The 16,220-nt window shown below is 41.4% G+C and overlaps 1 protein-coding gene across 32 annotated transcripts in view; it reads left to right on the top strand.

The window, feature by feature from the left end:
- The window catches only part of HUWE1 (HECT, UBA and WWE domain containing E3 ubiquitin protein ligase 1), a 161,850-nt gene that overhangs the window by 115,080 nt on the left and 30,550 nt on the right, over positions 1-16,220 (top strand). For 13 of the 32 annotated variants that reach the window (XM_078363997.1, XM_035288150.3, XM_078363995.1 and 10 more), the window contains 12 exons: positions 455-622; positions 1,741-1,886; positions 2,310-2,376; positions 3,387-3,601; positions 7,459-7,670; positions 8,416-8,598; positions 12,666-12,838; positions 13,192-13,340; positions 14,087-14,162; positions 14,965-15,063; positions 15,646-15,779; positions 15,967-16,135. In XM_078363997.1, the coding sequence (XP_078220123.1) occupies positions 455-622; positions 1,741-1,886; positions 2,310-2,376; positions 3,387-3,601; positions 7,459-7,670; positions 8,416-8,598; positions 12,666-12,838; positions 13,192-13,340; positions 14,087-14,162; positions 14,965-15,063; positions 15,646-15,779; positions 15,967-16,135 (1,791 nt within the window). The remainder of the gene's footprint in view (positions 1-454; positions 623-1,740; positions 1,887-2,309; positions 2,377-3,386; positions 3,602-7,458; positions 7,671-8,415; positions 8,599-12,665; positions 12,839-13,191; positions 13,341-14,086; positions 14,163-14,964; positions 15,064-15,645; positions 15,780-15,966; positions 16,136-16,220) is intronic. The other 19 variants (XM_078364000.1, XM_078363993.1, XM_078363991.1 and 16 more) reach the window with 3 other exon arrangements.

Raw genomic sequence — 16,220 nt, 5'->3', positions numbered from 1 at the left:
GAAAGAAAAAATACAGGGGCATTTCTTCTAGAGAAAAGGAGACTAGAGAGATAATCACTACCAGCTTTGGTTGGGCTCTGTATCCAGATAAAGGAGATTTGGTGAAATTTGAATGCTGTGTATTAGGTAATACCTGTTAAATTTGGGAGGGTATTATAATGGTATTGCAGTTTTGTAGAAAAATATCCTTGATCTCCCCTTTGCTTTTTTGGGTAATAAAAACTTTATCCTTGATCTTAGGAGTTACATGTAGATGTATTTAGGGTTAGTCACTTGATAATTCTGGATGAAATGTATGTAGATTTTTATTGTATTGTACTGTTTGAACATTAGTTGGAAATGGTCTCCTATGTCAAGCTTGTATGTTATACAATCCCCCTTCTGAGTCTTTATTAATAACCTAGTTTAGGTATGGTTCATGATTGACTGGTTTTTCTCTCTCATTTTGGCTTAGCTTCAGATGATGAATTTGAGAATCTTAGAATTAAAGGTCCTAATGCTGTACAGCTGGTGAAGACGACCCCTTTGAAGCCCTCACCTTTGCCTGTCATCCCTGATACTATCAAAGAAGTGATCTACGATATGCTAAATGCTCTGGCTGCATACCATGCTCCAGAGGAAGGTATGTAGCTAACCTATCTCAGGTGGCTGGGCACTAGAGGATTGTTACTTTGCCTGGGTCATTTCAACAAACTCATGGCTTAGTGAGCACTCACTATGTGCCCATACTCTGGGGCTCACAATGAGTAAGACACCTAATGCATGTCTTTAAAGAAACTGATAATCATATAGTATGACATACCAGGGTGGTGATAAGTCCTTAGGGCGAGGCACCTGACCTACTGAGGGTATGTAGGTAAGAAAGTTTCTTTGTATAAGTGATTTCTGAAATGACCCTTGAATGGATGAGGAGATTGCCAGAGTTCTGTTGTATGAGAATACACACCATACAGGAGGAAGAATGAACAAAGATTTAAAAAGAAGATAATGGCATTCTGTGAGGAGGCTGAAAATAAGATATCAGGAGGTCTCTAATGTTTTCATACTAACCAAAGCCTTTTTATTGCCTGAAGAGCTGGAGACAATATTAGAGGTTGTGTCTAGGCTTCCTAACTGTTGAGACCACCATCCCCACCCACCTTTATTCCTAGTTAAGGTTCTGCTTATAAGCACTAGGAAAGTCATGGTTGAATTGCTTGGAACATAGGGTACCATTATAGTAAGGTCCTTCTAGATTTTATTCAGGACATACTTATTTGATAGGTCCACAGAATTGCCAAAAATTGATGAATACTGAAAAATCTGAGTCTTGACTTTGATGCTTTTTGTCTCTACAGCACTCTGATTCATATAGATTTCGTTGTTTCTCCTACCACCCCAGAATCTTTACCCCATCTCTTATCACCTCCTCCCCCAAATACTTTAGCTGTGTAGCTGTGACAACCATTTATTGACCTGCCACTGCAGGTGCATTCACCTAAGGTTTATAGTTACAGCTTAGGAAAGTAAGGAGACTAAGTAAATTGCCTGTGGTTACAAGACTAGTTTTTGTAATATTAGGATGAGGCACTTGAACATTATCTGTAATACCACCAAAATATGACTCTTTACATATTATTACAGTAATAATATGTAAAGAGTCATAGCCACTTGATGTGAAATGGACCAAGATAGGCGTTAACCTTGTACAATTGTAAAAGAGGTTTATTTCGTTTTTGATGGTTGTTACTGTTTTTCTAGCAGATAAATCTGATCCTAAACCTGGGGGTATGACCCAAGAGGTTGGCCAGCTCCTGCAAGACATGGGTGATGATGTATACCAGCAGTATCGGTCACTTACTCGTCAGAGCAGTGATTTTGATGCGCAGTCAAGTTTTTCCATTAATGTAAGTCAATTCCAACAGCACTTTATCTTTCTTCTCCCTTTTAAATGCCTGTGTGGTCTTAGTATTTAGGGCTATGCCAGCGGAGTTTCAAAGGTATTAATTTTGATGTATCAGTAAATTATCTGTTGCCTATAAATGAAGACAAAATTGGTGTGTCCCTGGAGATTTTTTTCCTCTCCTAGTATTAGAAATGTTTCCTTATTTTTTTTTTCTTTTCCCTTTCCTGCTCCCCCACCCCTATCTCCCAGTCACTGTATTTATAATAGTTTCCCACAGATTATAGGATAAAGGTGTAAGGTGGTTACAAGGTTGGCCAAAGAGAATCTGTGGCATTCCCAACCAGTGCCCTGGGAAGGAGTCCTGCCATTTGCAGGCAGGTGTTTTTGAAATTTATAATAGCTTAGGAGTTTTTTTCTTCTACAGAGTCAGGTCTTTGCTACAGATGGTGCCACCACTGAGACTTCCGCATCTGTGTCTTCCCAAGGAGAGGGTAATGATTTGCTTTTCTCCCTCCTATCTTCTTATTCCTCATGAAAACAACTTGAAAAAACTGTGAGTAGGTCCTGGGCAAGGGGTAGGAGAATACAGACTTAATTATCGTGTTTACTTGTCTAAGTGAACTTTGTCGGGTGAGCTCAGTGTTCTGTAAAGGGAACAAATGCTAAAGTTAATGGAAATGTAACTTAACCAATCTAGTAATGGTTGCTATGGTAACGTCTTTTAGTTTTACTTTTTAAATAATCCCATAATTATTTTGGGGGCTTCTAAAAGCTGGCTTATACAGATTTGGTGCCAGTGATACTATTTTCTAGCTACATGCTTTATGTGGTGGATGGCTGCCTTCCAGCAGTGTCAGCGGAACCCATTGACAACTCACCATGAACTAGAAAAATGGCACATGGAAGCAAGTCTAATGAGACCTTTGAAGCACTGCTTCTCCTTAGATAGGGAAGGTCTTTGAGGTCTAATTTAGGGGACACTTTGCTTAATATCATACTTGTTCCTGGAGATAAATTTTAAAGACTAATATTAGTGAAATATTGGTTAACTCATTTTACTGGGCAGTAAGCTATATGTAGTGTATAGTATGGATGATGGTGCTGATTGAACGGAAGCATCACTGCCCACTGTGTGACAGACTGTATTGGATACCAAAATGGATCAGATTTGTTCCCTGTACTTAAAGAACTTTGTCTAGTGACTGAGACTTGAAAGAGTTAAAATGCAACGTAACTACCAGAATGAAGGCATACTTGGATAAGGTATAGTGGACACATAATAGTATCTCACAGTATGTCTAGATGATACAGGAAAACATTTATGGAGGAGGTCAGCATTTGAGCTGAACTAAATAAAAGTATGCCAGCAGACATAAGGGAAGAAAGAAGTTTTGTACAAGTGGCTTAAAGTGGAGGATAAATAGGATTCTTTCCACCTAAGACTTGATTTTGCCAGTGTTCCAGTGTGGAATTGAACCAGTTTTTGACTTTTTCTCAACAGCTTCAACTCCAGAGGAGTCTCGAGATGGGAAGAAAGATAAAGAAGGGGACCGGGCCTCTGAGGAAGGCAAACAGAAAGGCAAGGGCAGCAAACCTTTAATGCCTACCTCCACTATCCTTCGTCTTCTGGCAGAGTTGGTGAGGTCCTATGTTGGTATTGCTACCCTGATTGCCAACTACAGCTACACTGTGGGCCAGTCTGAGCTGATCAAAGAGGTAATATTTCCAACTTGTACTTAAGATGTTATACGGTACTTTCATCATTTGGGTACCAGCTGTGTCAGACACTGCTGGGAAGCTGTGCGTGCTAAGTGTTAACCCAAGTGATGAGTGAGAAGAGGCATCTTAAGACATACAAGGCCGGGTGCGGTGGCTCACGCCTGTAATTCCAGCACTTTGGGAGGCCAGGGCGGGTGGATCACCTGAGGTCAGGAGTTTGAGACCAGCCTGGCCAACATGGCAAAACCCCGTCTCTACTAAAAAAAAATAAAATAAAATAAGAAAATAATTTTTAAAAATACAAAATTAGCCAGGCGTGGTGGTGGGCGCCTATAATTTCAGCTATTCAGGAGGCCGAGGCAGAGGAATCACTTGAACCCAGGATGCAGAGGTTGCAGTGAGCCAAGATGAAGCCATTGCACACCAGCCTGGGCAACAAGAGCGAAACTCCGTCTCAAAAAAAAAAAAAAAAAAAAGACATTAAAGAGCTAGGCCTTTTCCCATCAGGTTCACTGTAGGAGTAAGTTAATGAGATTTGTTCTGTTGAAAGTCCCTTGGCCTACATTGTGGAGATAGGAAGAGGGAACACTAGAGTCACAGAGACCAGTTAGGAATCTGATAGTGTAATCTAGTAATGTATGATCTTGGTGAAGTTGGAGGAAAATGGGTGAGTTGAAGAAATGTTTTAAAGGTACAAATGGACAAGAATTGGATTTGGAAGATGAAGAAGGAAATTAAGGACTCACGATGTTTTCTTCATTGTGGGGTTTTTTTATTCCTTTCGTGGGTTGGCATCTAACAAGAAAATGGGCAGGGGGAAGGTTTGAAGAGAAAATGTGGAGTTTTGAGAGGTATCTGTGGGTGGGACATCTAAGTAAAAGTGTCTAAACGACAATTGAATAAACCATATAAATAAGAATATAGGTGTTTATCTTCCAGATGTACTCACACATGTGCAAAAACACCAGATGTGGTAGCAGTATTGGTAATAAAAATATAGGAAAAGCCTTAAATGTTCATCAGTAAAGCTGTGGAAAAGAATGAAGTGTCCTGATGCGGAATTATCTTCAGGTTAGATTTTTTTAAGTGAGTGAAGCACTTTGAGAAACTATATCATGTTCCCACATATGTAAAATGGGTGCCCAGAGATTTTTTCCCATAAGGGTGCCTTGTTTTCTAGATCACACTGTAATTTTATAGTTAGTAAGTGGCAGAGGGTCTGACAGTATGTAGTGGCACTAGTGTTGCAGTCTTTGAAAACAACTGCCATTTTTAAAGCTATTCTTACTTTAATCCAAGTTTAATATACATAGAAAAATACACAAATCCTAAATGAAGTATGTTTTTCCTCAGTAACCACTACCCAAGTTAAATAAAGTATTACAAGCTCCCGAGAAGCCGCCCTCCTTGTTCTTCAGTGCATCTCCTCCTAACCATTTCACCTTCACTCAAGATAACCATTATCTTGAGTTCTAGTGCCATAACTTGGTTTTATAGTTCATATAAATGAAGTCTCACGGAATGTACTCTGTTTTGTACCCAGCTTCTTTTGCTTAACATGCTTGCAAGATTCATTTTGTATGCAGGTTTAGTTTATTTTCATCTGTATAAAATTCCACTGTGGAATATACCATATATAAAAACAAATACATCTTTTACCTATTCTACTGCTAATAAAAATTTGGGTAGTTTTCCCTTTGGAGCTATCTCAAATAGTGCTGCTGTGAGCATCCTTATGAACATGTAAAGTTGGTCAGCTACCCAACTTCAGTTGGGTAGTATATACCTAAGAGTTTGGAATTGCTGAGCTCTAGAATATACTAACTGGTTCAGCTTTAGCAAATAATGCCAAAAGTTTTTCAGAGTGACCAGGTCAGTTTACATTATTACCAGCAGCATATGGGAGTTCTGATTGTTTCACCTCCTTGTCAACAGTTGGTGTTTTTTTATTTTACCTATTTTAATAGATTTGTAGTGGTATTGCATTATAGTTAAAATTTGCATTTCCTTCTTGACCATTTTTTTCATGTCTTTATTGGCCATTTGATTATTCTCTTTTGGGAATTATTCAAGTCTTTTATCCAATTTTCTTATTGAGTTTTTTATATATTCTGGACATATGTCCTATAAATGAATAAATAGGCTTCCTTTTTTTTAAGAGATGGAGTCTCACTTTGTCTCCCAAGCTAGAATGCAGTGGTACAATCACAGCTCACTACAGCTTTGAACTCCTAGGCTCAAGTGATCCTCCCACCTTAGGCTTTCAAGTAGCTGGGACCTGTAGGCACATGCAACCACACCCAGCTAATTTTGTTTTTTGTAGAGATGAAGTCTTGCTACATTGCCCAGGCTGGTCTCAAATTCCTGGCTTCAAGTGATCCTCCCCGCTCAGCCTCTCAAAGTACTAGGATTGCAGGCATGAGCCGTCACACCTAGCCAGACTTTATTCCAAAGCATTTAACTCATTTATGCCAGTTGTATTCATAATTTATAGTAGCATTACCTGTGGATTAAGACATTTAATTACAAATTTATTAGGTATCTGCCTAACATAAGTCCAGTGACCTACCAGTACTGGGTACTGGTAAGTGCTTTGTAAGTACTATTGTTAATCCTCACCTCCACACTGCAAGGTTGTTGATACTGCTCTCTTTAATAGAGGAGAGAAGTCTCAAAGAGGTAAGAGTCCCAGATTACTTGTCTGGGACCTTACTGGAGAGTAGCAGAGCTAAACTTGGAAGCCAGGGCTCTGATTCCAAAGCTAAGTCCTTTCTACATGGTTATTCTGAAAACGGTGATAACTTTGTTATTTCTAATAGTTTTATTTTAACAAGGTCGCTTTATTCAGTTTCCCAGACTCTTGAATTCTTCAATGCATTTTTTCGAGGTAAAATTTACATAAAATCAGCCATTTTTATAGTGTGCTGCTGAGTGGCGTTTAGTACATTCACAGTGTTGTGCACCTAGCTAGTTCTAAAGTGTTCAGTGTATTTTCATCCAAAATTTGCTTGAATGACAACAGAATTTTGTTTCTTTCTAAGATAAGGGATTAGGCAGAAATTATAGTTAGAGAAAAATGAACAGTCTGACTTAATTTTCTTTCCCTGTTGATCCTTTTTTTTTGTTATTTTAAATAACCTTGCATTAAATATTTTCGCATATTAGTTTCTGTGACTTTGCTGTCTCTTGCTCAGCTCTTGCCAGCTTCTATTACAGCACAGAGTCCTGGGCACATTGTGTAGGTATCAGTAAATAATTATAGCACGTAATTAGGAATCAAGGTTTGAATCCTCAGCCCTTGACTAAATTCTTTCATGCAAGCCACTTTTTTGGGGGCTGATTTGCTATGAGTAGTGCTATTAAATATTGCATGTAAAAATATTTTAAGATCGGTAAAGCAGCACATGCCTGTAGTCTCAGCTACTTAGGAGGCTGAGGTGTGGGAATAAATGCTCAGGAGTTTGAGGCTGTGGTGTGCTGTGATTATGCCTGTGTGAATAGCCACTGTTCTCTGCCCTGGGCAATATAGCAAGACCTCATCTCTTTAAAAAACATTTTAATAACAATAAAGTTTTAAGAAATGTTTTTTAAAAAAACACCAAGTGACATCTACATGACAGTGTTATAAGCTATGCAGTGGGAAATGGGTGGGGTTTGGAAGTTTTCTAAAATCTGGGTTTGCTCCTTACTTGCTTGTATCTTTGAGGCTTGGCTTCTTCATCTATAAAGTGGACCTAATAATCACTCATTGGATGACTTAAGGAAATACTATCTGTGTGTGTACCTTTGGTCCTGTGCAAATGATATGGCATAATTGTGCTTATAAGTAATTGTCGTGATTCATTACTTTTCAGGATTGCAGTGTGCTAGCTTTTGTTCTGGACCACCTGCTACCACATACCCAGAATGCAGAAGACAAGGACACCCCTGCCCTGGCTCGCCTATTCCTCGCAAGCCTGGCTGCTGCAGGGAGCGGCACAGATGCCCAGGTGGCCCTAGTGAATGAAGTAAAAGCAGCCCTGGGACGGGCACTAGCTATGGCTGAGAGTACAGAGAAACATGCCAGGTAAAATTCATACCTGACCTATGGCTAATAACCAAAACATCCCCTTACTCTTTTTAGTCCATGGCTGGTTTTGCACTTCAACAAAACTTCTTGTCATATTGGCATCATACACTCTGGTCTGCTCAAATAGTTCTGGTGTTTGAAAATATCCGAAGTAATGACCATTAGAGGAAGTGTGTAAACCTGGAGAAAACAAAGGGAAATGTTCATTGTATTTTTAGGGTCTTCAAGGAAGTTGAGCAGGTTATTTGATCTTATTTTTAAAATTTTATTTAAAGGAAATAGGGACTGGACTCGGTGGCTCAGGCCCATAATCCCATCACTTTGGGAGCCCGAGGCCATTGGATTACTTGAGCCCAAGAGTAGGAATTGAAGACCAGCCTGGACAACATGACAAAACCCCATCTCTACAAAAAATTAGCTGGACATAGTGGTGTGTGCCCATTGTCCCAGCTATTTGGGAGGCTGAGGTGGGAGTGTCACTTCATCCTAGGAGGTGGAGGTTGCAGTGAGCTAAAGTTGTGTCACTGCCCTCCAGCCTGGGCTACAGAGCAAGACCCCGTCTCCAAAAGAAAAGAGAAAATGAATGCTATCACTTAGGGAGTGTGTGCTCACCTGTTTGTTTAGATGTTATTTCCAGAAGGAAGCACAAAAGTTACAGGAGGGTTTTCTGGGCTATTTAGTGAAGACTTGGCCTGAGAAATGGCTATATTCATATGATAGAGATGTCAAACTTCTCTCCCAGGCTTCAGGCAGTGATGTGTATCATCAGTACTATCATGGAGTCCTGCCCTTCCACCTCCAGCTTCTACAGCAGTGCCACAGCCAAGACCCAGCACAATGGCATGAACAACATCATTCGGCTCTTCCTGAAGAAGGGACTGGTTAATGACCTGGCCAGAGTACCTCACAGCTTAGACCTATCCAGGTAAAATGATGCCCCAGCCCCAGGCTTTTCCTTCTCTTCAGCCTCATTAGATGAATGGTGTGGGGGGAAAACTTTGGGTATAAGTGGAAGACCCAAGTCTTTCTTATTGTGGCTTTTAGCACTTGTCTTTCTTTAAGCCTTAGTTCTCATTTGCTATAAACACAAGAGTCGAACTATATGAGTGATTTTTTTTCAAACTCCCCCCCCCACTTTAATTAAAAGTAACCACTTATTAGAAGAATATATTTATAAGAAATACAGATGAGTAAAAATAAAAGTAGACACTGTATTCCTGCCACCCAGATACTATGATTACCTTATTGGTTATCATTCAGTGCTTTTCTTTGCATGCATAAATAATGTATTTTTTACTAACATGATATTATACAATACATGCGATTGTGGTGGGGGAAATTTGGGCCTTTGTTGTTTTTATTTTCAGTTACTGGTCTCTACCTTGCTGTGAAAATAAATTTCATTCTACCTAATACCCGATCTGTAATTAAGCATTTTTGTCCAAACCAGAATCCAGTTAGGGACTTGTGTTACATCTGGCTATGTCCTCTGAATCTCTCTTATTCTAACACAAATCTTTAATTGTTTCGATCTTTATTTTGTTTTTGTTGTTCATGATTCTAGCTTGTTGAAGCAACCGTATTTTGCCTTCTAAATTTGGTTCAGTTGCTTCCTTGCACTTGATCCTTTACTTCCTGTTATTTTCTATAAGCTTCTAGTTAGATCTAGAGGATCGAGAGGCTTATTAAAGCAGTTTAAACATTTTGGGCTTAAAATGTGTGGCTTAGGTGATGTATAGCTCATACTGTGTCATGGGAGACAGGTCTCCCATGATAATTGTCACTGTGCTGTTATATTTTAGAACATAACACTGTTTGCTACAAACCTATCAATTTTTTGAAACATTTGTTACTTTGACACTGTACAAATGTCCACGATGTCAATCGTATACCTAAATAATAGCTTTAACGTCAGTTGATAATTCTTCCCTGGGTCGATTAATTTCTTTCAGGGTTATGAATAACAGCTTTCTAATTCCTCATTACTTCTACATTATTAACTGGCATTTTTCTGTGTTAGCCCCAGAGGGAATGTCTGGTTGTACTGAAATATTTCTATTAGAAAGGCAGGATAGTCCTTTGTAGGGACATGGATGAACCTGGAAACCATCATTCTCAGCAAACTGACACAAGAACAGAAAATCAAACACCGCTTGTTCTCACTCATAGGCGTGTGTTGAACAATGAGAACACATGGACACAAGGAGGGGAGCATCACACCCCTGGGGTCTGTCTAAGGGATACAGGGGAGGGACAGCACAGGGGGCAGAGAGTTGGGGAGACAGCATGAGAAATGCCAGATATAAGTGATGGGGAGGAAGGCAGCAAATCACACTGCCATGTGTGTACCTATGCAGCTATCTTGCATGTTCTTCCCATGTACCCCAAAACCTAAAATGCAATAAAAAAAATTTCTTTTTAAAAAAGGGCAGTATAAAAACTTAATTTTTTTCTATTTACATTTGAGGTTCAAATGTAGGTTTTTTTCTGGCTTTCTGTTTTTTAGTATTATGGACTCAACTTTTCGTTGATTTTTTTGTTTTTAAACCAGTGATTGAATTTATTTGGATCACTGTAGTCACTTTTTCATGCTCAAATTATTACACCTTTGACCTGTGTGGCCCCTTCAAGATGACTAAATTGTCTTTTTGCTACAAACCTATCAATTTTTTGAAACATTTATAAATGTCAAACTCACAGTACTGTAATGAATGCCATGTGTCTACCTAGATTAACCATTGCTGAACATTTTGCTTTATTTCTTCCCTCCCTCTCCTTTCAGAAGCTGAATCATTTGAAATTAATTGGAAATAGTGTAAAACTTTACTTCTAAGTATTTAATGAAGTAAACATATCAAGTATTTAAAGACTTAATATGTTCTTAAGTCTCCTGAGAACAAAATGGCTAAGAACAAAACAATGGCTACAGTTCCATTGCCATATCAAAAAAATGTACCAATAATATATGTATTTTACATTCACATGCTCCCAGTTATTTCAATTATGTCTTTATACTCTGGGGGAGAGTGTTTTGATCCAGGGCTCAGTGAGGATCACGTGTTGCATTTGGTTGTCAAATTTCTTTTCTTTTTTATGACATTTTCCTGTTTTGATGAATCCAGGCTTGATGTCTTATAGAACATCTTGCAGTCTACATTTATGTAATTGTTCCCTTAATGGTTAGGATCAGGTTAAACATTTTTGGCAAAAATACTACATGGGTGATATTTTCCCTTCTCACATCATGTCAGAGGACAGGTAAATACCACTTGGTCCCATTTTTGGTGATGCTAAATTTGACCACAGCTGAGGCTGGTGGATCAGTTGAGCCTAGGAGTCCGAGTCCATCCTGGGCAACATGGTGGGACCCTGTCTCTGCAAAAAACACAATAATTAACTGGGTGTGGTGGCATGTGCCTGTAGTCCCAGATACTTGGGAGGCTGAGGTGGGAGGGAGGTTTCTGTTAGATTACCACTTTGTAATGAAAATTCCATTAGTATCATTATTCTTTTTGATACTGAAACAGGGCCTGTGATAATGATCTCATTAATTTTTCTCCCCATTTCTTTTGTTGTTTTTCCTCTTTATAGAGGCAGGGTCTCACTGTGTTACTCAGGCTGTGCTCAAGCAATCCTCCCATCTCGGCCTCCCACAGTGGTGGGATTACAAGTGTCAGCCATGACGCCCATCTGCCCTATTAATTTTTGAAAGTTTTTTGGCACAATGAGATGTACTAGGCTTACCTTGTACCTTCCTTGCCCTATTCCTGGGATCACTTGTTCTGACATGTCTTGGTTACTTTTAGTGTGATAAGGTATCAGAGACTGCTATCTTGCTACTAGTGGACATATATATATACTTACACGTAAATGCACACATAAAGCAGATAAAAGCAGAATTGCTCTGGTTTTAGTGGGTGCCTAGTCTCACACATGTTATTACACTTAGAAACCACGCTACTACTCCAACTGCAGCCCTATTGTACTTTTGTTGAACTCTAGAAAGGAAGCCCTACAGAGTAATATTTCAAATTCACAGGACTTAAAACTGTGAATTAAGTTTTAAGTCAGATCAGGCCTGGTGGCTCATGCCTATAATCCCAACACTTTGGGAGGCTGAGGCAGGCACGTTGCCTGAGCTCATAAGTTCGAGACCAGCATGAGCAACATGGCGAAATCCCATCTCTACAAAAAATACAAAAATTAGCTGGGCATGGTGGCTCACACCTGTTGTCCCAGCTGTTTGGGAGGCTGAGGTGGGAGGATCACTTGAGCCTGGGAGGTGGAGGTTGCAGTGAGCCGAGATCATGCCATTGCACTCCAGCCTGGGTAACACAGCGAGACCCTGTCTTTAAAAAAAAAAAAAAAAATTCTTTTATCATGTTCGTTTGAGTTCTTAGGATTTGGGGACTAAATGCTGATGGTCTTTTAAAAAAAAAAGCCGGGCGTGGTGGCTCACGCCCATAATCCCAGCACTTTAGGAGGCTGAGGCTGGTGGATTGCCTGAGGTCAGGAGTTCAAGACCAGCCTGGCCAATGTGGTGAAACCCTGTCTCTACTAAAAATACGAAAATTAGCCTGGCGTAGTGGCAGGCACCTGTAATCCCAGTTACTCTGAAGGCTGAGGCAGGAGACTCTCTTGAACCCGGGAGGCAGAGGTAACAAGAGCAAGAAGAAAAAGCCAGAGTACGTCTGAGAAGTGGCTTGCTTGCATGTGGTCATAGAGAATACATTCTGACTTCCGGTCAAGAATTTGTTTCTCATGTGCTTTCCACAGCCCCATGAAATATGGCATTGATTTAACTCTTGCTTTTAGGGTGAGTTCCTTGAAGACATTTAATTCAGATTTTTTTTTCTCTAAACAAAAGTAGAATGTTAGTTGTGCAACCGTATGCCCCTTTTCTTTTAGTAGATTCCATTGTAAGAAGCTTAGTGTCACTTAGAAGATATCCAGTATTTCTGTGCTCAGTCTCTTTATCTTCCCTTATCTCAGTCCCAACATGGCCAACACAGTCAATGCTGCTCTGAAGCCTTTGGAAACACTTTCCCGGATTGTGAACCAGCCCAGTAGCCTTTTTGGCAGCAAGAGTGCATCTAGCAAGAACAAGTCTGAGCAGGATGCCCAAGGAGCTGCTCAAGATTCCAATAGCAACCAGCAGGACCCAGGTAGGAAATCTGAGCCAATGGACTGGAGAGCTGAAGGGGTGGGAGTAGTTGCTTTATGGGCCTGGTATCACCATTGTTCTGGCTTGGTGTTGTTTCCCTGGGAACTTGCTGGCCTTCCAGAGATCTGTCATAGTGGTGTGGGAATCTGCCCCACAAAGAATTCCTTCAAAATGCAGCCTTGTTTGGCTATCCTCACACGTAGCCTTGTCTTTTCCTTTGTCACCCATTCGTTTATTCTCTGAGAACTTGTAAACTTGCCCAAGGAAAGGGACCTTATTGTCTTTGCGCTTGCCTCGTGGTGCCCAGCACATAGGCACTCTTTGATTATTTTGCTGGTTGGTTGATTGTTTCAGGCGAGCCTGGGGAAGCAGAAGTGCAGGAGGAGGATCATGATGTCACTCAGACAGAGGTGGCAGATGGGGATATCATGGATGGGGAGGCTGAAACCGACTCAGTGGTGATTGCTGGGCAGCCTGAGGTGCTCAGTTCACAAGAGATGCAGGTAGGGAGGCAGATCACCCAGCATTCTTCTGTTGCGGCGCTGAACCAAACCCTTGCCAGGTGGTGTGGGTGGGTGAGTACTTTAGATCTTTGCCTCAATGCTGGCTGCTTTGCAGAGGAGCATGGATGATATGCTTAGCAGATGCTCAGTAAATGTGTTTGAATTGTATTAAAAGAGGGGTGGGAGCAGGGCCAGGATGCCATGTACTATGAAATGATATAGATCCCAACCAGAAAACTTAGGCACAGGTGAAATGTTGAAGTAGAAAGCTGGCCTGAGACCATTGGGCCCAAGGTCTTTGATTTACTTGGCTCTGGTCATTAATGGAAGCTCCTTAACACTACCTTATGCCAATAGCACCAGCTGTTGCTGGGGCATTAAAACAGCAGTCTTCTAAAGACCCTAAAGAAAGCATTGTAATTTATGGAGCTCATAGCATTGGGTAAGAAATTGGACCTGGGGTCCTAAGCTGCTGGCTTTAAAGAGATCTATATGTCTTCCTGGACAGTATAAAGACTAACCTAGTATCAGATAACTGGGATGGACCCATCTGAAAGATGGTCTGAGTGTGGATTGGCAGCACATGGTGGTTTCTGTGCTAATAGCACTGAGTGTGTGGTTTCATATATCCTCTGTCACATATTATCCTAGAAATGTATGCTCCTTTGCTGGCTTTTTTTAGGGTTTCAGTGCTAGCACAATGATAGACTTGTGTGCATCCATATATATGTTCTATTTCTCTCCAGGTTGAGAATGAGCTGGAGGACCTGATAGATGAGTTGCTTGAGAGGGATGGCGGATCTGGGAACAGTACAATTATAGGTGAGAGCCCCAGAACTGAGTATAGCCTCTTCCTTTGCCTCAGTCTCTCTTGGGAGGACCCTTTTTCTCATCATCTGCTTGCTCAGCTCTGCCTAAGGGCTCATAGCCAGCCTAGATTGCCGCTTGTCTTGATGTTGACAGTTTTACAGATGAGAAATTCACAAGACATCTACAGGCCTGTGGCAGTCTGAAGTGTTGCCTGTGTGGGGGAGGTGGTGGGAGTGGCCATCGATATAGAGGATATGGCAAGCACATCAAAAGAGTGTTTATTCATGGAAGCCTAGAGCAGGCTCTAGGGTGAGAAAGTGTGTCCTTTCAGTTCTTCAGTGAAATCCAGGGGCTTTCTGCCTCTGAGTCTCAGTAGTGTAAAAAGAGTGATCATTCCCTGAGGGTGGCCCTTTCTAAATCTCATCGGGGAAATATCACCTGGCTCTGAGGGTATATGTATTACTTGTTTGTACTTTGTTGATCAAGGAAACCAAAGGATAAATTGAAGTAGACATGTATACTTAAGTGTTACAAAGCTTTTCACACCCAGTATCCTCTGTGGTTCACAATTAATGGGATTGGCAGGGCAGATGTGATCATCCCGTTTTACAGATGAGGAAACTGAGACTCAGACAGGTAAAGTGACTGGCCAAGCTCACCTAGCTAGCTGACAGCAGACAATCCAGGTCTTCTCCCTCATCAAAAAAAAAAAAAAGTGGATATCTGCTAGGTATACATAGCTACTTTAGACACACCCAGTCTGCAAAGGGAAGTCCTCTGTTGTTCAGTGAAGGCTCTGCTCTGTAACCTTCAGTGAGCAGAAGTGGAGAGGATGAATCACAAGAGGACGTGCTGATGGATGAAGCTCCTTCCAACCTCAGCCAAGCTTCCACCTTGCAGGCCAACCGAGAAGGTGAGAGTGCCGAGGCCAGAAAGGCCTCCCTTCTTGCCCTGCACGTCTGACAGACACTATACTAGTGTATAGAGGCAGCTGCTCACATGTGCAGAATAAGGAAGCATCTGTCTGCATGCGCTGACATACACCATCCACTTTATCCTCAGCCAGTTTTTCAAATAACATATTACTACTGCTTGCCCAAAGTTTGTCACTTCTTACTTGGTTCGCTTTCTTCTCACCCACCTGCTATCATCGCTCCAGATTCCCTCTTGCCAACAGGATATAGTCAGTAGCAAAATAGGACTGGAAATGCAAGGGGGCACCAGCAGACTTGGCCAGGTCCTAGACCATGGCTCCTCAAGCACCACCCTCTAGCCAGCCTCCATATTCAGCCACCCTGCTCAGTGTGTTGATGCATTGATTGGCACTCTCAGGAAATCTGGGCTGGCTCACTAAGTCTGTACATCACCCCAGATCTGGTTCTTCCTCTCGTAGAGTCAGATATCCCATCGCCTTCCCACTTAGTCTGCTGGCCTGCACAGTAGCTTGTTTTCTAGCTATTCAGTTTAGTCCTCCAATGTGCTCCCTTTGTTTTAGATTCCATGAATATCCTGGACCCTGAGGATGAGGAGGAGCACACTCAGGAAGAGGACAGCAGTGGCAGTAACGAGGATGAGGATGATAGTCAGGATGAAGAGGAGGAGGAGGAGGAAGATGAGGAAGATGATCAGGTGAGGGGGGACTGTGTTTGGGTTGGTTCAGATGACCTCTTCCATGGGAAACAAAGAGCTGCAGAAAACCAGCAGTCTGGGTTACTAGCCTCAGCGTCTCCCTCCCTCATGTGCACATGTGGCCATGGCACCAGGCTTCAGAAAACCCTTACCTCCAGCAATTCTCCATCTCCTATTTTCCCTTAAGGAGGATGATGAAGGTGAAGAGGGAGATGAAGACGATGACGACGATGGCTCTGAGATGGAATTGGATGAGGATTATCCTGATATGAACGCTTCTCCCTTGGTCCGATTTGAGCGCTTTGACCGGGAGGATGATCTCATCATTGAGTTTGACAACATGTTCTCCAGTGCTAGTAAGATACAGGGGCTCAGCTGGGTTTTCTCTCTTGATTCTTATTACCCTTTTCTGGGGTAAGCCAAGCAGTGGACCAAACTGAT

This window comes from Callithrix jacchus, chromosome X, assembly GCF_049354715.1.
Source record: "Callithrix jacchus isolate 240 chromosome X, calJac240_pri, whole genome shotgun sequence".
NCBI lineage: Eukaryota > Metazoa > Chordata > Mammalia > Primates > Cebidae > Callithrix > Callithrix jacchus.
The sequence above is the reverse complement of the archived record's forward strand: the minus strand, read 5'-3'. Positions and strand labels throughout refer to the sequence as shown.